General features: G+C 59.9%; 1 protein-coding gene across 4 annotated transcripts in view; it reads left to right on the plus strand.

Moving 5' to 3' along the window:
- PTPRU (protein tyrosine phosphatase receptor type U) overlaps nt 1-20,719 on the plus strand; it is a 55,623-nt gene that overhangs the window by 18,709 nt on the left and 16,195 nt on the right. For 2 of the 4 annotated variants that reach the window (XM_080566729.1, XM_080566731.1), the window contains exons 3-19: nt 144-415; nt 587-668; nt 1,648-1,763; nt 1,907-2,081; nt 2,672-2,965; nt 5,107-5,415; nt 8,538-8,647; nt 8,983-9,184; nt 10,063-10,165; nt 10,254-10,527; nt 12,128-12,164; nt 12,852-12,990; nt 15,224-15,253; nt 15,817-15,974; nt 17,505-17,695; nt 18,860-18,932; nt 19,490-19,566. In XM_080566729.1, the coding sequence (XP_080422855.1) occupies nt 144-415; nt 587-668; nt 1,648-1,763; nt 1,907-2,081; nt 2,672-2,965; nt 5,107-5,415; nt 8,538-8,647; nt 8,983-9,184; nt 10,063-10,165; nt 10,254-10,527; nt 12,128-12,164; nt 12,852-12,990; nt 15,224-15,253; nt 15,817-15,974; nt 17,505-17,695; nt 18,860-18,932; nt 19,490-19,566 (2,642 nt within the window). The remainder of the gene's footprint in view (nt 1-143; nt 416-586; nt 669-1,647; nt 1,764-1,906; nt 2,082-2,671; nt 2,966-5,106; nt 5,416-8,537; nt 8,648-8,982; nt 9,185-10,062; nt 10,166-10,253; nt 10,528-12,127; nt 12,165-12,851; nt 12,991-15,223; nt 15,254-15,816; nt 15,975-17,504; nt 17,696-18,859; nt 18,933-19,489; nt 19,567-20,719) is intronic. The other 2 variants (XM_080566732.1, XM_080566730.1) reach the window with 1 other exon arrangement.

A 20,719-nucleotide genomic window follows, 5' to 3' on the forward strand; every position in this document is an offset into this window, starting at 1 on the left:
ATCCTCGGGGTCCCCTCGCTCCCAGCTCCTTCCCGCGGGTGCCACCCTCCCTGTCCCCAAATCTAGGGGCGAGGCGGAGGAGAGAGGCACCGCTCCACGCTCTCTCTCCTCTCCCCCTTGCTTCCCCCCCCCCACGACCACAGGCTCCTACCTGATGGTGAACGCCTCGCAGCACGCCGCGGGCCAGCGGGCTCACCTGCTCTTCCAGGCGCTGAGCGAGAACGACACCCACTGCCTGCAGTTCAGCTACTTCATGTACAGCCGCGACGGCCACAGCCCCGGCACCCTCAGCGCCTACGTGCGGGTGACGGGGGGCCCGGTGGGCAGCGCCGTCTGGAACGCCTCCGGCTCCCACGGCCGCCAGTGGCACCAAGCGGAGCTGGCAGTCAGCTTGTTCTGGCCCAACGAGTACCAGGTGAGCCCCCCCGGGACCCCCCCCTCGTGTGTTACAGACCCGGCTCTCCGTCACCTGCTGTCACTGTGCGTTGAAATCCCTTTGCTCAGGGGATGGGGTCTCCTCCAAAGGCTGGGTGCCGGGTTAGGGGACCCCACGGGCCAGGCGTGACCCCTCTGTTCGGTGCCGCAGGTCCTGTTCGAGGCGGTGATTTCCAGCGAGCGCCGCGGCTATCTCGGCTTGGATGACATCTTGCTCTTGAATTATCCGTGCTGTGAGTGTGGGGGTGGGATATGAGCGGGGGCTGTGGGGACGCGGGTGGGTGGTGGGTGCTCCTGGGCTTGTGGCCTGTGGGCCAGTCCTAGGGACAGCGAGCACCAGGGTGTCCTGTTGTCACCGGGGTGGTGGGGCTCCCATCTCTGCGGGCACCTGCAGGGCTCCTTCTTCACCTCCAGCCTTGCTGGAACAGAATCACAGAGTCATTAAGGCTGGAAAAGCCCTCCAAGCTCATCTGATCCAACCATCCCCCTACCACCACCATCACCCACTAACCATGTCCCCAAGCCCCACGTCCAACCTCTCCTTGAACACCCCCAGGGACGGGGACTCCACCACCTCCCTGGGCAACCCGTCCCAACGCCTGACCGCTCTTTCTGAGAAGAAATGTCTCCTCATTTCCAGCCTGAGCCTCCCCTGGCACAACTCGAGGCCGTTCCCTCTGGTCCTATCCCTGGTTACCTGTGAGAAGAGGCCGACCCCCAGCTCCTCACACCTCCCTTTCAGGCAGCTGCAGAGAGCAATGAGGTCTGCCCTGAGCCTCCTCTTCTCCAGACCAAACTCCCCCAGGTCCCTCAGCCGCTCCTCACAGGACTTGTGCTCCAGGCCCTTCACCAGCTCTGTAGCCCTTCTCTGGGCATGTTCCAGGGCCTCGACGTCCTTCTTGTAGAAAGGGGCCCAAAGCTGAACCCAGCACTCCAGAGCAGAGTACAGGGGGACAATCACCTTCCTGGCCCTGCTGGCCACAACACCCAGGCTCCTAAGGGGATGGGCACAAATCCCCAACCCCAGGCTGGAGGTCCTGCCCAGGAGATCACTGTGGGCTTACTGGGCCATGAAGATGCCCTTGAGCTCATCCAGTGCCCTCAGGAAGCTGCCTGCTCCAAGCTCGTCTCCCCCAGGCCAGGTTTGGGGGCTGTGGTGGGGATTTGGGGCAGACGAGAGCCTCCTGACTCCTCCCTTGTGTCCCTCGGCAGCCAAAGCCCCCCACTTCTCCCGCCTGGGCGACGTGGAGGTGAACGCGGGGCAGAATGCCACCTTCCAGTGCGTGGCCGCCGGCAAGGCCGCCGAGGCGGAGCGGTTCCTCATGCAGGTGAGCAGAGAGGATGCACCGGGCCGGGGGGGGGGAGAAGGGTGGCCCCGTCCTTTCATCAGTGACATCCTTTGGGACCTCGTTCGGTGCCTCTGGGTGTCAGGCTGACTCCTCCTCACGCTTTTTCCCTCCCCGCCGGGCAGAGGCAGAGCGGCGAGGTGGTCCCCGCTGCCTCCGTGAAGCACATCAGCCACCGGCGCTTCCTGGCCACCTTCCAGCTGGACGAGGTGTCCAAGGGCGAGCAGGACCTGTACCGCTGTGTCACCCAGTCCAGCCGCGGCGCCGGCGTCTCCAACTTCGCCGAGCTCATCGTGAAAGGTGGGTGCTGCCCGCGGGCGTCCCTCTGCGTTGTGCCATGGCTCCTGATCGCCCCTGGTTGCAGAGGGGTTTTTGTCAGGGCACTGGGACTGCGTTTCTTCACTGTGACTGGCATGAGCTAAACTGTGCTTCAGCATAAAACCTGGAAACTACCTTTCCCACTGGCCTTCATTTATTTTTCATTGCAGTCGGTGGGAATTACTTAATTGTGGTGAAACTTTGCAGTACCTTAGTGAAGGCTGGGCAGTGCATCTTCTAAAAATAATTAAAGTTTGGTCAGGTGAAACCCTATTGCTGCCAGGACTGCTGAAGAAATGCAGGGCACATGGCACAGGCTGAAACTTAAAGATCAGCCTGTGCTTTCTGACATTTCGGTGTCAATCTCTTGTCAGCGTTTTTGCTTGTCCTCTGGGCGTGAGATCAGATTTTGTCCCATGACCTGGCGGCGATGGGTTGGTTTGGGAGGAGACGTGAATGTGCTGCCTGCAGTCAGTTGTGGTGCCTGTGGCTTGGGGTGTCGGGATGGGAGATGCTCCAGCTTTGAGGAGGGATGTTCCAGCTTGGAGAGCCACTTCTCCTCTCTCTTCCAGAGCCCCCCACACCCATCGCGCCCCCCCAGCTGCTGCGGGCCGGCTCCACCTACCTCATCATCCAGCTCAACACCAACTCCATCATCGGCGACGGCCCCATCGTGCGCAAGGAGATCGAGTACCGCATGACCTCGGGGCCCTGGTCGGAGGTGCACGCCGTCAACATGCAGACCTACAAGCTGTGGCACCTGGATCCCGACACGGAGTACGAGATCAGCGTCCTGCTCACGCGCCCCGGCGAGGGGGGCACCGGCAAGCCGGGACCCCCGCTCATCAGCCGCACCAAGTGCGCAGGTGGGTTGGCGTCCGCGCAGCGTCCGTGGCCGTGAGCAGCCGATGTGGTCCAGGGGCTGTGACGTGGCTTGGAGCACTGCTCCTCTGGATGCACAGAGCTGCATTTTGTTGATTTCTTAGGGGCAGCGCCTGGTTCCCATCCCTGGTGATGGGTGAAGGGGGCTGGGGACAGCTGCTCACCCGGGCTGCGGGGTCCCCAGGGCCACCTCTATCTCAGGGCATCCCTAAAATATCAAGACAGGAGACCTGGCCTTGGCTGGCTAGCGTCTGTCGGCCACCTTGCTGTGCTGGCCGAGGTTTGGGGATGTCCCTGTCTCCTGTTGCTGGGGCATTGAGGCTGGTGGAGGCATCTCCACCGCCCCATGGCAGCTGTCTCTAGTGTGGGCTTCGCTGCTCTGGCTGAGCACAGGCAACAAGGTGAGGGGTTGCGATTGTCCCTGTGTTTTGGAGCACTTATCCTTTTTGGGAGCGAACTTATTTTGTTTTTAATCAGCTCAGCCTTATTGCTGTTGGTGGAGGGTCCTTGTCCCTATGGATGCTCCCTTAGGGCGTGATGCAGGGATTGAGCAACTCAGGTACCAGCAGCATCCTTCCCTCAGAGCTCGAATCAGCTACCAGGGCACGGGGACGGGCTTGTCCCTATGTTGTCATCGTGCCAGTGACAGCGCTGTGAGCCGGGACCTCGTCACCCCTGGGTGCATCCTCCCCGTGCTGCTGCTGCAGGATGCAGCCCGTGGGGCTGGGACATCGCGGGGCTGGAGCACTGCAGCTCTGCCCATGCCTGTGACCCTGCGGGGTCAGCTTCTGGCATCAGTGGAGGAGAGGATCAGGAGATGCAAACCCTGACCCAGGGCCTGGCAGGAGCTTTTCTCCCAGATTAATTTTCACAAGTGTTCTGAGAAAGCCTGGCTTTCATTATTACCTTCAAGCCGATGACAGGCGCTGGTTGAAAGTGTCGGCGCCCCGTGTTGCGTTTCCGACGGTCCCTGCCTCCAGCCCAGGCTCCCTGTGCTCCTCCTGTGTGACACAGCCGTGGATTTCACTCCCGACTCAGCACGTGGTGGCTTTGCAAGGGATGAAGCAGCCGCTGCTCTTGCACCTGAAGGGCAGCAACGTGTTGGTCACCGGCCCCGCATCCTCCTTGCCGTGCCAGCCTGCGCCCCGCAGCGTCTCTGGACCAGCCCCTGGTGACAGTGGGCTTTGCAGGATCCAAGCCATGAGGACTCTGGAAGAATCCACTTAAAGGATAAATGCGTCCTGCCCCGGGGCGAGGGGAGATGCCCGGTGCTGTCACCCGTGATCGATGCTGCCTGCATCCGTGCAGCTGTGTTAGTGACTGAGAGCTGGCTGCTTGTTGCTGGCACTAATTGCGTGGATATATTCGGTGGTATTGGTGCCTGTGGACGTCCTCGTTAGCTGAGCTCTTGCTGAATTGCTCTTTGGATCTGCACGTGTTGGCCCGGGGGAGGCTGCTCCCCACTGACCACTTAAGTACAGTGGAATGAGGAGGAGATGGGTTCTCCACGGGTGAAGGAGATGACGGGGAGTTTGGTGGTGGTGATGGGGGGTGAAAATCATCGTTCTCCTAATGACGGTGCCAGAGCTGGGTTCCTGCCACCAGGCGTGGAGCAGACGCCAGGGCTGGGGGTGCTGGGGACGCCAGCACCACCGGGTGCAGGCGATGAGGGTGTCCCGTGAGGACATCTGGAGCTGCTGGAGCATCCGCTGAGGATGGAAATGCCTCCTGCAACCCTGTGCTGCTCAAACTCCTCCGTGGTGCAAATCCCATGGGAATTTGCTGTATGAACGCTGCTCGAGGATCTGCTGTGGGGTGAGGTGGGCAAAAGCATCTGGTCAAGCCCTGCTCCAGCAGGGCCACCCAGAGCAGGGTGCCTGTGACCATGTTCAGGTGCCTTTTGAAGATCTCCAAGGAGGAGGCTGCGCAGCCTCTCTGGGCAACCTGAGGCAGGCCTCGGGGCCACAAACTGGGACCAGTTTTGGGGCCAGGGTTGCTTTCTGTGCGCTGCTGCCTTGCTCCCACGCCATGAAAGGGCTTTCCCTCCGTGTGCTTGAAGCTAGGTGATTGAAACCTTGGTTTAAACCTTTGAGCCATGTGTTCTGACTCCTCTTTCCCCCGGCAGAGCCCATGAGGGCCCCCAAGGGCTTGGCCTTCTCCGAAATCCAGTCGAGGCAGCTGACGCTGCAGTGGGAGCCGCTGGGCTACAACCTGACCCGCTGCCACACCTACACCGTCTCGCTGTGCTACCGCTACCTGGTGGGCAGCGGCCACAACCAGACCTTCCGCGAGTGCGCCAAGATGGAGCGCAACGCCAACCGCTACACCATCAAAAACCTGCTGCCCTACAAGAACATCCACGTCAAGCTCATCCTCTCCAACCCCGAGGGCCGCAAGGAAGGCAAGGAGGTGACCTTCCAGACGGACGAGGACGGTAAGGGCACGTGGCGGGTTTGGGGAGCATCCCCGAGGCGTTCCCTTTGCTCCTCTCCGGGGGCACAATGGGAATATCTCCTGTGGGGAGGGGAGGGTGGTGCAGTGATGGCAGAGGGGGGGAGAAATGCTGCGGGTGTCCCCGGGGGAGTCGGGTGGTGATGGGGCAGCACCGGTTGTTCCGGCAGAGCAATGTCCCGCATCGCCCCAGAAGCGTTGTCCTTGTGATGTTTTAGCCCGACTCGTCCCCATGTGAGGGGTCCTCCTTCACCCCTTGTTGTGGAGTTGGAGCCTCGCAGGAATAACAACTGATTAAAACAATTAATGCTTTGCGCTTCGGGAACTCCTTTCATCTGCAGAGCTCAGGCTGATCAGTTTGGCTTTGCTATGCTCCTTGGTGAGCGCCGGGAGCCAGAGGTCAGCGCGCTCCCGGCACAGCTGTGGTCGGTTTCCCCAGCACTTCTCCCCGATTAAGTTTGCTTTCGGGGGGATTTGGGTTGCACGAGCGTGCTCTCCTTGCACAGCCGAACCATTTCTTCCTCTGGGACCCAGCACCCTGTCCGGAGGCACCGACAAGGGCTGATGTCCCCATTTTGGTGCGAGGAGCCGCGGTGTCCCTGAGTGGGTGCCAGGTGCCAAGCGTGCCCACAGCATCCCTCCCTCCACCCCCGCTGGCTCACGCCGACTGACCCATCACGCACCATTAACTCTCCGCAGTGTGAACGGGGAACGGGCCACATAATTGGGAAGAAATTACCTGCTTGCTCCAGGGCAAAGCCTGTTCCCTATGCTTAAGCAACCCCTCGCAAAGTCGTTGATCTCCGAGGCGCTTTTTACGATCAAGAATCAGAATTAAGGCAGAAGAGCTGCAAACTCAACCGGAGTCTTTGGGGTCCCACTTTAATCTCTAAGTGCTAAAATCAGAGCGATTTCTCCGTGTGTCCCATCAGTGCTTTGTGTGCCCCCAGACCTGAGCCTGCCTGCCCGTGGGCACCCAGCTCCACGCTTTATTTTCCATCTCTAATTGCTTCAGCTGTTTGCACTGTGCTGTGACTGCTCCAGCTGCTTTCTCATTGTATATTAATACAGTAGCTCCAGATGTTTTTGTCCTACCCTGTAATCGCTCCAGCTGCTTCCCTCTATGTTGATGAGCCGGGGCTGGCTGCTTTCCCCTTGGATCGAGCACGGTGCAGCGAGCGCTTCCCGTCCCAGGAGGGATCGATACATCTCTGGGTGCATGGATATATTGCAAACATTACGCGTGGGTTTGGCCCAGCTACAGGACTCTTCAGTTTAGCTAAATTAGCTAATGACCGGGTGTGAAGCTCGGCTCCTACTACTCCCAAATTTCTGTGGCAGGCTTGCAGAGGAGCAGGGGCTGGTGCCTTGGCTGCGCTGGGGAGCCTGCAGCCACCGCGCTGTGTGACGGGAACATCCCCACCTTGTGTCCCTGAGCTCCATGGGACAGGGACATCCCCTGCTGATTTTCAAGGAGCTGAGCGGGGTGGGAATGGGCTGAATCGCTCCTCCTGTGCGCTCAGTGGCTGAGACTGGGTAATGATGATTTGAGTTGCCAGGACTGGGTAATGAGCAGCCACACGTGCAATTGTGAGAAGGTGGCGGAGGCTCGATAACAGAATCTTTGGTTGTGTTTTGTTTGGCTTTTTTGTGCTTTGTTTGTGAAGCGCTGGGGCTTCTCTTTGAGAGTCGTTGGAAAAAAAAAAGACCTGGCTGGGGAGGGCTTTGGTTCCCCTGGCTTTCCTTCTGCCCACCCTTCCCCTCACCTCTGCGCTGAGCAGAGCCGTGTGCGGGTGCTGCGGCGAGCCAGTTCTCTCCCTTGCAGGCAGGGTGCAGGCACTACAAGCCAGAATAAATACATACAAATACATAAATATAGGTGTAGGTGGGTGGCAGGGGGGTACACGCAGCTGGCAGCCGTTGTGCACCAACGCTGGTCTCATCCCAGTGCACGCGCAAACACGTGGTCCCCGCTGGCATGGGAACATCCCCGAGCAGTGGGATTTTCCCCAAAAAAGTAGAGAATAGTGCTGCGGGTGCGCTTAGCGCTCACGGGCACAGCAGAGCACATTGGCCAGTGCTGGAATCCGGAGTTGGGCACCTCCGTGTTGCTTTATTCCCCCTGGGGCCAAGGCTGAGGATGCAGTTTGCCGGATCTGTCCCTTTCCCCGAGCATCCCTCTGCCCTGCCCGTGTGGAGCGGAGCGGTGGCAGAGCACGGCACGCTTTGAGGCCGCAGGTGAGCGCCCCGCGTTTGTTTGCAGGAGCGATGTGTATTTATACGTACACACTGCTCCTGCCCTAAAGGTTTCCGGAAATTTAATAAGCGTCTTGTGTACACGTGTAGGACATGGTGCCTGTGATTAAATTAACTTGTAAATCAAGTGGAAATTGTGTATTTGCACGGTGGGAAGCATGCGGAAGGCAATCCCTCTCCCTTGGCCGTGTAATTAGATCTGAACAAAAGCTGAAAAAAAAATAAAAATAAAGGGAAGATGGGGAGAGCTGGCACCCGGTCGGAAGGGGCTGCTTCCCCGCCTGTGAGGCTTGCGTGCCTCAACCTGCCCGCACCCGAAGCGCAGAGCTCAACAAAGCTGTGCTGAATATAAAGCCGTCGGCGATGCCTTGCCTGGAGCACATCCCACCAGGGGCTGGTCCCAAGCTGCTAACGCTGCCCTCTGTCTCTCCTGCGCCTCCAGCATCCCCGTGGAGCGTGGTATTTTTTTGGGGAAGTGGGTTTAGTTGCTCCTGAAGCGAGGGGTTGCATTTTTCAGGCAGTGAAGCATTACTTCTGCTTGGGAATAATGGGAATACTGGTCTGTGCTGAGCTCCTGTCCTCCTTAATAACCGCCCTGGGTCTGGGAAGGGGAAATGGCAGAAATCTACGGTAAATAAGGGAATATCGATCCCGGCACCTTCACCTGCTGTTATTGTCTGTGGGTGTTACTGGTGGTGTTGTTAATAGTGGGGAGTGCTGGGGGGGTTATATCACGGGGGCAGCGCCAGCTCCGGCCCCAAGGATGCGTCCCTGGGGAGCACCAAAGCACCCGGAGCAGATCCCTGCAGGACTCGTCCTCACGTGGGCACCTTCCCTTTGCTTCCCCAGTGCCCGGTGGCATCGCCTCCGAGTCTCTCACCTTCACCCCGCTGGAGGACATGATATTTCTGAAGTGGGAGGAACCGGTGGAGCCCAACGGCCTCATCACGCAGTACGAGGTACGTCCCGAGCCCCGGTAGCCACGGATCTATCAGAGCTCAGCAGCTGCTGGTGGCTGCAGTGGGAGCACAGATCCAGCCTGCTGAAATCCTCCTGGCCACAGGGTTTGTGTCTCCTGGGTCAGCTTTCAGTGCCACTGTTACTATCCAGCGGCGGCTTTTCCAGTCATCTTCTGATTTACCCCAAAACGCAAACACAGACGCCTGCCTTTAGGGCTGCCCCTATGAGCAACCGCTCCTGCAGATGAATCCCTGTAATTAATCCCTGTAATTAATCCCTTTCCCCGCGCCGTCAGCCCTCACCCTCTCGGGATGCCCTGCCCTTGTCCCTCCAGATCAGCTACCAGAGCATCGAGTCCTCCGACCCGGCGGTCAACGTGCCCGGCCCGCGGCGCACGGTCTCCAAGCTGCGCAACGAGACCTACCACGTCTTCTCCAACCTGCACCCCGGCACCACCTACCTCTTCTCGGTGCGCGCCCGCACGGGCAAGGGCTTTGGGCAGACGGCGCTCACCGAGATCACCACCAACATATCGGGTACGTCCCCTGGGCTCTGGCGCCGAGTGTTGGGGCTTTGAGGAGCTTTCTGCTCTGGGCAGGTTGGTGGTGGTGGTGCCAGAGCGTCCGTAGCGGTCGCGTGGGCTTGTCTGTTGCTTTTGAAGGATGCTCGTGGTGCTGTGCCCACAGCCTGGGACTGCATTTGTGTTTCTGACCTATTGCAAGGTCAAAAAATGTCTTTTGGCTGTCACTTCTTCTCCAAAGCAGTCCTGCTCTGCCTCCTTTCTTCCTCCTCCTCCCTGCTGTGGGTGCAGGGGACTGCGTAAGGGAGATGCCGGCACCGGGGCTGCTCCGCGGCGGTGGGGCTGGGCACGGGGGTGCGTGGCAGAGCTCGGTCAGACCAGGGGACACATGGCGACCAGCAGGACAGAGGGGGCAGTCCCCTCCTGCTGGGGGTCAGGGTCACGAGCAGATCCCAAAGCAGATCCCAAGGAGATCCCATGGCTGAGATGTGTCCTGCTGGGGGGCACTGAAACTTCAAAGCAATGCTAACGATGACCTGGGGCCCACGGGGCTGTGCTGGGCACGCGAGGGGTCCCCTCCTTGCCTTGGGGGTGCTGCTGCCCCTTGGGGCGATGCTTGTGCCATGCCAGAGGTTGTCCGTGGTGATGGGATGCGCTCAGTGTGCATGGGGGCAAGGCTGGAGCATCATCCCAGGTCGCATCCTGCTCCGTCTCCTCCCATCAGCCAGACCGGTGGTGTTACTTAACCCCCTCACCGCAACCCCCCAACGGTCCTCTCCAAAATGTAACACTCGTTCAAAACCTGGGGGGGGGGGTTGGATTTTGCTCGTGCCTCAGTTTCCCCGTGCAGGCGGCCACGGGGCCGCGGCTCACTCCTGCCCGCTCCCTTTGCAGCTCCCACCTTCGACTACGGGGACATGCCGTCGCCGCTGGGCGAGTCGGAGAGCACGATCACGGTGCTGCTGCGGCCGGCGCAGGGCAGGGGGGCGCCCATCAGGTAGGCAGGGGGCTGCGGGGGGACGAGGGCACGGCGGGCAGGGCAGAGCCGTCCTCGCAAAGCTAACCTGCGCCCGCCGCCCGCCCAGCACCTACCAGGTCATCGTGGAAGAGGACCGGCCCAAGAAGATCAAGCGGGAGCTGGGCGGCCAGGAGTGCTTCCCGGTGCCGCTGACGTTCGATGACGCCGTGTCCCGCGGCTCTGTGCACTATTTCGGGGCCGAGCTGCCCGCCAGCAGCCTCACCGAAGCCAAACCCTTCACCGTGGGGGACAACCAGACCTACAGCGGCTACTGGAACCCGCCGCTGGAGCCCAAGAAGGCGTATCTCATCTACTTCCAGGCCATGAGCAACCTCAAAGGGGTGAGTAGCCGTGCGGCTCGCTGGGTCCCCGTGGGGACACGGGGACCACTGGTTTGCCACCAGCCCCGTGGGGTCCCAGGGGGTGTTGGAAAGCGGGGCTTGCTTTAGATCCTTTGCTTCAGGTCCTCCTGCTGGCTGCCTGCCCTCGGTTCCCGTCACTTGAGGCCACCCTGGGGTGCGTTGGGAGTGCAGCCCGGTGCTCCCCGTCCTACCCAGAGCCTGGGCACCCACCGGGGTGTGCGTGTCCCCCGCCTGGTCCTGGCCACCAGCGCTGGGCCTGGGGGGTCCAGCCTCAGCCCCGCTGCTGGGGGGCAGACCCATGTTCCCAGGGGCTGATCCTGGGGTGAGAAAGGATGATCTGGGAACCAAGAGATATCTGCACATTCCTCGGCTACCAGTTCCCTGGCTTCCCGGCAGCAGTACCCGGATCCGTCTGTCCCAAGCTCCGCTCCCCATCTGGGCTGATTTCTTCCAAGCTGCCATCAAGACCCTTGGGAGACCTTCATCATCCTCACGTGCTCCAGCAGCTCCTGGTCCACCCTGGGGACGAGCTGCCAAACGTGAAGCTGTGGCACCGTGGCAGCATCTCTGCTCCTCCGTGGCTCCGCACGCTGGCTGCAGCTCCCTTCTCGCAGGGAAGGAGCTGAATTTCGAATCCTCCTCCTCCGGGATCGTTCACACCTCGCTGGCTTGTAATTAGAGCTGAGACAGGCGGCAGCATCTCGGCTCCGGCTCGCTCAGGCACTGCTGGATGATAACTGGTGCTTCATAACCTTCCTGCTGGGAGGCAATGGGTTTGTCCTGGCTGCCGTCAGGCGTCGCAAAAAAGCTGCCTCCCAGCTTGGGTTTGTCCTGGCTCCGGGGCCAGCTGGACCACGAAGCAGGAGAAGCCAGACCTGGCACCTCCGGGAGAGCGGTGCCGTGCCAGCCACCCCGGGCACCTCGCGCGGGCAGATTTTGGCATCGGGCTGCGAGGACAGAGCGGGTTTGGCAGCGCTGGTGTCCCGAGGCGCTGGAGGAAGCTCAGAGAGGAGAGCTGCGAAAATGGTGGATTTTTTTTTTTCAACAGAAACCAGATACACGGAAAAATGGAATATTGGAGCTCAACCCGCAATGCAAATGTGAAAATTATTGGACAGCTGAGCGTGAAGCCCTCACGGCAACGTTGGCAGCACGTGCAGAGCACCAGGGATGGGGGTTGAAAGCTTTGATCGTAAATAAAAACCCCACAAAGCTCCAAATGGTGACTTGGGGTGTTTTAGCCATGGTTAGTGGCTTGCTGGTGACCTGCGGGTGGCTGGGACCGCTGGGGTCCCTCCAGGAGCTCGCTGGGGACCTTCACTTTGCACCTCCCTGAGCTTTGCTCGTCCTCTGTGCCAGCAGTGATGGCCTTGTTAAATCAAAGGATGTTGGATTAGAAGATGCCGGGGATGGATAACTCAGCGGGACGGATAACTCTGTGTGCCCCACAGCTCCTAAGGCTCAGCAGCGGGTGCTTCAACACAAACCACATGGGAACTCCCCCGGTTTGGGGGGCAAAAGCATCAACAAAGCAGGTTTGCATCCAGCCAGCCTGACTCCTCGTCTCTTTCCTCCGCAGGAAACCCGGCTGAACTGCATCCGCATTGCCCGCAAAGGTAAGCTCCTTGCTTTCAGCAGGATCCCTGCTCCAGCAGCTTGTCCTGCTGGGGCTGCAGACCCGGGGTGCTGCCGCGAGGTCGGGTGCTCGACGGCTTGGTACAGCTCAGCCCCACGCCGCTGGGAGGGTGCGCGGTTGTCGCTCGCCGTCTGGTGTATTTTGTTTTTTCCCTTGGCTGAGTTTTTTTCTAATGCTGTTATTGAGGTGGTGCTGGGGCTGGCTGTGCTGGATGCTGAGCGCAGGGAGATTGTGTCTGGGGTGACAAAAGGTGGCCCAGAGGGACCGCATTGTCCCCCGGGGATCGAGAGGTGAAGGGATGCGCCCAAGGCACTGCGGCTCTCCAGGTTTTTCCCCGCGTCTCGGCAGGGATAAAACATGCAGGGAGCTCAGAGCATCTCACGGGGAGGAACTGGGGAGAAGAGAGATTTCTGGGCTCTGTGTTGCGTCGTCCTTTGCCACCCCCTGCACGTAGAGGAGACGTTGCACAGCACATTATATGAACATCACATAGATGTTACGTAGGAGCTGGACGCAATGGTCCTCGTGGGTCACTTCCAGCTGGGGGGATTCTGTGAATTTCCTTTCCCCCCCCCGGCCATGTGGGAGGCAGGGGACAGTGCCCGGCCCTGGCAGGGGCCAGGAGGGAGCTGAGCACTGAGCCCCCCGCCCCGCTTTCCCCTGGCAGCTGCCTGCAAAGAGAGCAAGCGGCCGCTGGAGGTGTCGCAGCACTCGGAGGAGATGGGGCTGATCCTGGGGATCTGTGCCGGCGGGCTCGTCGTCCTCATTATCCTCCTGGGAGCCATCATCGTCGTCATCCGGAAAGGGTAAGGGGAACCCGCGCCTCCCATCCGTCTGTCTGTCCTCCCCGCTCCAGCTTAAGGGGTGATGGCACTGACTGGGGGTGACTGGGGACTGGTGACCTCCTCCCAGCACAATAGAGGGGATTTTTGAGGTTTCCCGTTTGCTTCCCCTGCCCCATCCAACCTTCCCCTGCCTGCCGGGAGCCTGGGGAAGGGCTGGTGTCGATGGCTCGGTGGTGTTCAGCCCGCCTGGGTGGGAAGGAGATGCTGAGCACCTGGGGCATTGTATGGGTTGAGGACATGGAATAAACCCAGGCACAGCAGCAAAAAAAGGCTGCATCCTGCCTGCGACACGGGGGGACCAAAGGACAAAGTCCTGGGATGCCCCTTCACCCTCTGCAGCTTTGCTCCACCGCTCTCCGCCGTGTTTTCCAGTCTTTCACTGCTCCTTCTTGGCTTCGTGCTGCTCTGCCAGTTCTGTAGGGACTGAAATGCTGCAGCTCCAGGGGTCCTGGGGCAGCGCTCAGCCCCTCTGTCACCATCCCTGTGCTCGAGGGCACCAAGACGAACAGGGCTGCCCGCTCCCAGGCCTGGGCAGGAGGACGTGGGTGCTCATTTTCATGCAGAAATACTGATTTTTTGAGTAGCCTCCAGTTTTTCTGGCTCTGAGACGTTCCAGTTCCTGTGCGTGCTGGAGGGGGGAGCCTCCCAGGGCTCTGCGCTCTGCTCCCTGGGGACCCCAAACTCCTCCCGGGGGGGGTCCCTGCGCTCCCCAGCTCGAGCATCCGCCTGGATGCGGCCGTGGCTGTTGCAGCCGGCCGATATTCGGGAAGCTCGGTGGGGCGGGAGGGAGGAGGACGAGGGCTTTCCAGGACACTCATCCCCGGGAGCGCTGGGGCCGCGGCCGCTGCTTTTCGCTGGAGCGCAGCACCCTGGAAAGTGGCCTTTTAATGCGGGGGTCCTGAGGCGGCAGAGCCGGGGGGGTGGGGGGGGAATTAAAAGCAGGGCTGGCACAATGGGGAGAAAAGGGCAGCAATTAAACGCCGTCCCTGTGCCGGGCTCGAGAGCAAAATAAGGGAAGTGTGTTAATGGCCGGGGGGGAGCAAAACAGCCGCGGCCAGTGCAGAGCTGCAGATCTCTTTATGGCTTTGTTCACCTGGAGGGGTTCTTGCTGATTTGTGCCAGCTTGAAAACAAGGCTGCGGTGTCCCATCGCCGCCGTGCTGCTGCGAGGCGAGCGGGATCGGCCCGTAGCTCCCTGCCTGCCTGTGCACGCGGCGTTGGACCTGTCCTGGACGGAGCAAACGCCGGTGGTGCTGCTGCATTTGAAGCCCTTTGGTTCTTACAAGCGATGCAGTTGGGTTAGCAGGTAGAAAACCGCTGCATTTCCACCGGTCTGGGGCAGGAGGAGGAGCTGCTTTGCTTCAGCATCCCGGCGTGAACCGGCGGCAGGGGCCGCAAATCAGATCCGGTGCCGAGGGCCCCGAATTGGGGGCTGTCGGGAAGCTGGGACTGGCTCGTAAATCTCCTCCGGAGCATTTTGCTGTTGGAAAAACGCTGACGTGGTGGAATGGAAATGTGCCCCCAGAATCCGCTCGTCCGTAATGAATGGCGACAGGCAGCGGAGGCTGGAAACGCGGCGCCCCCACCCCGCGTCCCCCGACGGGGGAACGAGCGGGCTGCCTCCTCAGCTCCCTGGGGAGGGCCTAAATTCTTGGCGTGTTTGCTGCTCAGTCTCACAAAACGGGGAATATCCCCTCGGACACCTCTCCGCCCGCCCTGGGACCGTGGTGGCCACAAGAGCCGGTGCTTGGCCCCGCTGCCAGGATGCCCAGGCTCCTGCAGGTGCAAAATGGGAGCCAGGTTTCTGTTGGGAGCATTTAATTTCCTGAGCACCGAGGAGGGCTGAAGTCCCCAGGGCTTCGTCTGACAGCTCCGGGCTCCCCGGTAGTAACTCACAGGCTTTAGGGCACGTGCAGCCCGTTACCTGCCCTCCAAGGCTCGCTGCCAGATGCAGGGAAGAGCCACCCTCGGCTTCCATCCCGTGGTTTGACGCTTTATGGAGCAAAAAGGGAACGGCTCCGTGGGGAAGGAGGGCTGGAGAGGAGGGAGAGCGCCCCGAGGTGCTTGGGGCTGGCTGCAGCGTGCAGATGCCCATCGCTTCCCTCCCGCACCGTGCCCCCGAGCCCCCCTTTGCTCCGCCGGAGAAAAGCTGCTTATGCAATTTCTGCCGTTCTCTTTGTTTGCACGCCTGCCAGGAGGAACTACTATTCCTATTCCTATTACCCGTAAGTAATTGTCATTCTCTCTCCTCCCCTCCTCCTGCCCCCCTTGCTCTGCCGCTCTCCACTCCAACAAGTCCTTTTCCCTGTCAAGTATGTTTTAAGGGCCTCTTTGGCTTGGGAAAATAATGCTTCTGAGCTCGTTAGAGACCAAAGGAAGCGTAAGCAGGAAGGGCCAGAGACCCAGCACGGCTCTGCTCCTGCTGGGGTGGCCGGTGCCTGGTTGAATGCAGTGTTTTGGCAGTGTCCTGCAGGGTCCTGTCCCCACCGGGAGCTGTGAGGTCCCTCGGGTGATGTGGGTTTGGGTCTCCCGCTGCTTGTCCTCCCCCCTGGTGACAGAGGGGGACAGAGGATGGATGGTTTGGAACTGCTCCAGCCAGCGAGAGGTGCTCCATGCGGGGCTGCAGCTGGCTCGGGGCAGCAGAAAACCAAAGCAGCAGGGGAGAAAATCCGTCCTGGCGCCCAGAAGGATCCAAGCCCTGCAGCCCTGGGTCACTGGTTTGGGGAGCTGGCAGCACGGCCAGTCCAGCTCTGCTCACCCCCGCTTCTCCCCTTCCATCCCTCTGCAGCAAACCCGTCAACATGACCAAAGCGACCATCAATTACCGCCACGAGAAGACGCACATGATGAGCGCCATCGACCGGAGCTTCACGGACCAGAGCACGCTGCAGGAGGACGAGAGGCTGGGGCTGTCCTTCATGGACACCCACAACTACAGCAACCGGGGTAAGGACGGGGAGCCACGGCATTCGGAGCTCTGGAGCAGCCAGCGGCACGCCCCAGTCGGCTCCTGGGCTCCAGCAGGACGTGTTTTGTGTCGCCGTGCACAGCTGTGGGGTGTGGATGGTTAAAGAGCCACAGCGTTCACATCAGAGGGAGACTGATAACTTCACACCCACTGGAGGATGCGTCTCGGCGCTGATTTAGTTGTAAAATAACTCGTTCAGTGCCCCAGTTTCAACCATATGCTAATAACATCTGTTACAGTAACTCCAAGATGCTGCTTACACGCAGCTCCTCTCCGCTGACTGCTGGATTAATATGATTCCTGGCATTGTCTTGCAGATAATAGAAGCCCAGAGGGCAAACTTTTCCTCCTTTTAATGCGTCCGTATAGGTGTATTATTTTTCAGTTACGCTCCTACTGGGGTTTCTCGAAACCCTCGTAACCAGGCTGCTTTGTACGGAGCTTTTCCTCCGTCTCGGAGCCGGGAGAGCACGCTGCGCTGGGTTTCTTTTGGGAAGGGGGCTGAGGGGCCAGATCCTGCTCCCAGCTGGGCTGGAGCTGCTTTTCTCCTTGTCTCCGGGCTGCTCCCCATCCCTCTGCTCGGCTGAGGAGTGGAGAAGGAGATGTGGGAGGCTCAGTCTCTGCTGCAGCCACACTGACCCCAAAACATCGCTACTTAATGGGGATAAATGCCCGGGCTGCTCCGTAACCTATTGTGGGCTGTTCCTCACCCTGCCTCAGTTTCCTTGCATTTAAACCAAGTCCCTAATGCATCTTGTAAAATACCTAGCGGGCTCCTCAGCATTTGGCTGTGCAGATCCCAGCCTGCACGGAGCTGCCGGCACATCGCAGTGCATTTCCTATTAACCCCAACGGAGAACTTCTCTGCACGGGCTGCATGGGGAGCAGGGGGATGTCGGCACGAGCAAGGGGGCTGCACCTTGCATCCAAGCAGACCCCAAAAAAAAGCCTGGCAGCTGTGTGAGCGAGCTGGCGCGGGCGGTTTTTAGAAGTGTTGTTAGGGAAACCGCATCCAGGGCTCACCGTCGCGGCAGAGCTGCGTGCTGGCACTGCGGGCTCCGCGCCGGCCGCCTCTCCTGGCAGCAGTGGGAAGCATCGGTTCTTGCCCAAACCCCAATTTTGGGATTCCGTCTGCTGGCCAGGCACACGGCCATGTGGGATGCTGGTAATTATATGGCAAAGGCACGAACTGGGTAAAACGCTGTATGAACTTGCCCATTAACCAGCAGCGAAGTCCATCGTGTCGCTGCTAGAAATAAGGCGGTGGGGTCCAGCAGCGAGGAGAATTAACCCTTAGGCTGGGCTGGAGACGTTGGCAGTGCGATTCTTCAAGGCGAGTCTTCAAGTGGATATTTGTGCACGTAGCTCCTGCTGCTCTAAGTGCTCCAGTCGATGGGAAATGAGCACGTGAGCCCCCTAAGACCTTGCCCACTGGTTTTTAAGATCTCTGCTGTGGTCCTAGAGGCGTTGCCCCCCTGACGGTCTTGTTTCTCCCTCCCTGCTTGCAGGTGACCAGCGCAGCAGCGTGGTCAACGAGTCCAGCAGCCTGCTCGGGGGCTCCCCCCGCCGCCAGTGCGGCCGCAAAGGGTCCCCGTACCACACCGGGCAGCTGCATCCCGCCGTGCGCGTGGCCGACCTCCTCCAGCACATCAACCAGATGAAGACGGCCGAAGGCTACGGCTTCAAGCAGGAGTACGAGGTGAGAGCCTTGCGTGCCGGTGTCAAGGGGGAGGGCGGGTTTTTCGATGGACATGTCCCCTGCGATGTGGCAGGGTGGCATGGGGAGGACCCACGTGCAAGAGGATGCTCCAGATCTGGAGCTGTGGTTCTCTGGAGAGGAGGAGGTGGGTCTCCGAGCTCTCTGGGCGTCCTGAATCGTTAGGTGTTGTCAGCACGTGGGGTGTCCCTGCTTTCTGGCTGGTCTTGCTTGGGTTTTTGGTGCTGACAGCTCAGGATTTAATCAGATGAGATGAGCCCAAACAGCTCTGCCAGCCATGCAGCGAGGCACCCAGCATCTCCTGCTGGGGCTGGGGATGCTTCTCCGTGCTCAGGTCCTCCCGGGCGAACACCCCTCGGTGTCACCTCCCTGCCACCTCCTCCCTCTCCACCGTGCTCTCCCCGTGACTGGGCACAGCCCGAGGACGAGCAATTCCTCCGAGCAATTCCACAGCAATCCAGCAGCTCCCGAGGCCGTGGCGAGGCTGCAGGGGGTGGACGTCCCCCCAAGGGTCACCACTCGCATCGTGCCCGTCCCACCTCGTGGGGCTGCAGCTCTGGTAACGGAGCGCCGTGCTCGGTGCGGCTCTGCTGCAGCGCACCCAGCGGTGTTGATTTCCTGACTCCTCGGTGTCCCACAGATCCGGCGATTGAAATTTCCCAGGGAAATTACTGTTTAATGTTTAGTTGTTTCAAGTGCAGGAGCTTTTTTTCCCCCCTTTTCACGTATTGGACAAACCAGGGCTGGCTATAATCATTAGTGCTCCTTGAAAAGCTGCTGTATGTTCTTGGAACTAGTCATTTGAAAGCACTCAGATATTATGGGAGGGGAGAAAACATGTAATTTCCTTCCACTTTCCTCCTCTTATGCCAATCTATGAATGTTACTGTTATTACACACAAACCTGTTCTGTGCTGGGGAGAGAAAGGGTCTGGGGAGATTAAAAAAAAAAAAAAGCTGAAAAAAATAAAAAGCAGCATATAATTTGCTGGAAAATGGGGCATTTTGTGGATGCAACAGAAGCATGGAGCTGGCAGAGCTGCTATGGAGTTGGCGCGTCTGCCCCTGCTCCCTGGGGAGGGTTTTGGAACTGGGGGTGTCCCCAGAGCCCTGTCCTCGGGGTGTGACAGCCACCTCTCCTTGCAGAGTTTCTTTGAAGGCTGGGATGCTTCGAAGAAGAAAGACAAAACCAAAGGGAGACAGGACCATGTGTCGACCTGTAAGTGCCTGTAACAAAGGCTTGGGTACCCCAAAGGGTGTGAAAAGCCTCCTGAAGGGCTGGTTGGTTGGTTGGTTTGGGTTTTGGCAACTGTCTGGTCCGTGGCAAAGGATAAACTGATGGGGTTTGGCTGGTCGGGGGCAGCAGCAGGCTTTGCTCAGCAGGGTTTCAGGTCTGGAAGCTCCCGTTGGATCAGCACCAGCGCAAACAGGAGGGCTGGAACTGGGAGCAATTGAAAAGGGGACGTTTTGGGGTGCTTAAACAGTGGTAACACCCACAATATGGTCCTGGTGCGCCCCGGGGTGCTCCTGGTGCGGGAGTGCAGGTGGTTGGGGGTGACACAGGGGTTACACGATGCTCCCTGCACGTTGCTGCGGGGATGGGGACCCACCAGGTCCTTCAGGAGCCCTGCTGCCTTCCCCCTGCGGCGTGCTGCTCTCTGGAGCTTCGTCCCTCCCTCGCTGGCACTGCCCGGGGCCCTGTTTGACACCGAAGGCGGGCAGGTGACACGCTGTCCCTGCCACCTCCTGATGCCACCTTCTGCCCTCGCCTTCCAGACGACCGCCACCGCGTGAAGCTCCATCCGCTGCTGGGCGATCCCAACTCGGATTACATCAACGCCAACTACATCGATGTAAGTGGGGACGGGGCCGAGGTCCCCTCCGGCGGGGGCTGAGCGTCCTATGGGGCCGTCAGGGTCTGTGCCCTGCAGGGAGCTGAGCCAGGCTGGACTCTGACAAGCCTGGTTTATGTCCGTCAGCAATTTCTGCTCGTTTTTGTCCCTGTCCCATGTAGATGCTTCTCTCCTTCCTCCTCTGCTCCTCTCTCTCTCCTTCCTCATCCCCTTTTCTATGCTCTCCGTTCTCGCCGTGGTCCCAGGATCATTGTCTACCCAGGGTATAGGATGCAGAGGTTGGGGGGGACACGGGGACGGGCTGTTGTCTCACCCTGGGCTTGGGGGACAGCAGTGCTTGAATTTGGGGCACCCCCAGTCACAGCAGTGCTTGAATTTGGGCAGAGCTCAGTCCCCAGAATGACATCCCAGTGCCTCCAGCAATGCCAAGCCCAGGGGAGACTGGTGTCTCTGGGCTCTGGTGGAGGCTTCGTTAGGCACTGAGTGAGGAACAGCTCAGGGGCTCTGTGGGCTCCTCACATCTTCTGGAAGCAGCAGCAGATCCCATTCTTCCCTCCTGTCCAGAGGACATCATCCAGCAAAGGGGGCCTGATGCCACTGTGATGGGCTCCCGGTGCCCGAGCGGTGTCCCTGTGCCTGTCCCCGTGTGTCCTTCCTGCCCCGTGGCTCTGTCCTGTCTCTCGAGCTCTGCCTCACTAATGTCTGTCTCTGATCTTTCTTTCTCAAACCTGTGTCCAAACGGGATTGTTCAGATTCGGATTAACCGAGAAGTAAGTAGATGGTTCCCTGCTCCCGGGCACGGGGCTGTTGCTCTGTGTAAAGGTGTGGGATAGTGCCCGTGAGTGTCAGGATTGGTTATATGTGTGGACAGAGTGGGGAAGGGGGAAGAAATGAAGTCCGGGGGGCGGCTGTGGGCTGGGCAATTCTCATCGGGCTCTCGTGATGGTGTGGCAGCGATGCTGGTGGAGCCTGGGACGTTTTGGAGGTGCTGGTGCAGAAGGAAGATGCGGGCTGGGGGGGTCACACGAGCCTTTGCTGGGACAGGGGACGAGATCTGGGCCAGGACAGGGTGCTGGGGCAGCACTGGGCTGGTGGCAGAAGGGTTTGGTGGGGCAGCGCTCGAGTGCCCCACAGCCCCAGCTGGGCCTGACGC

This window comes from Anser brachyrhynchus (genome assembly GCF_964034855.1).
Source record: "Anser brachyrhynchus genome assembly, chromosome: 24".
NCBI classification, from domain to species: Eukaryota; Metazoa; Chordata; class Aves; order Anseriformes; family Anatidae; genus Anser; species Anser brachyrhynchus.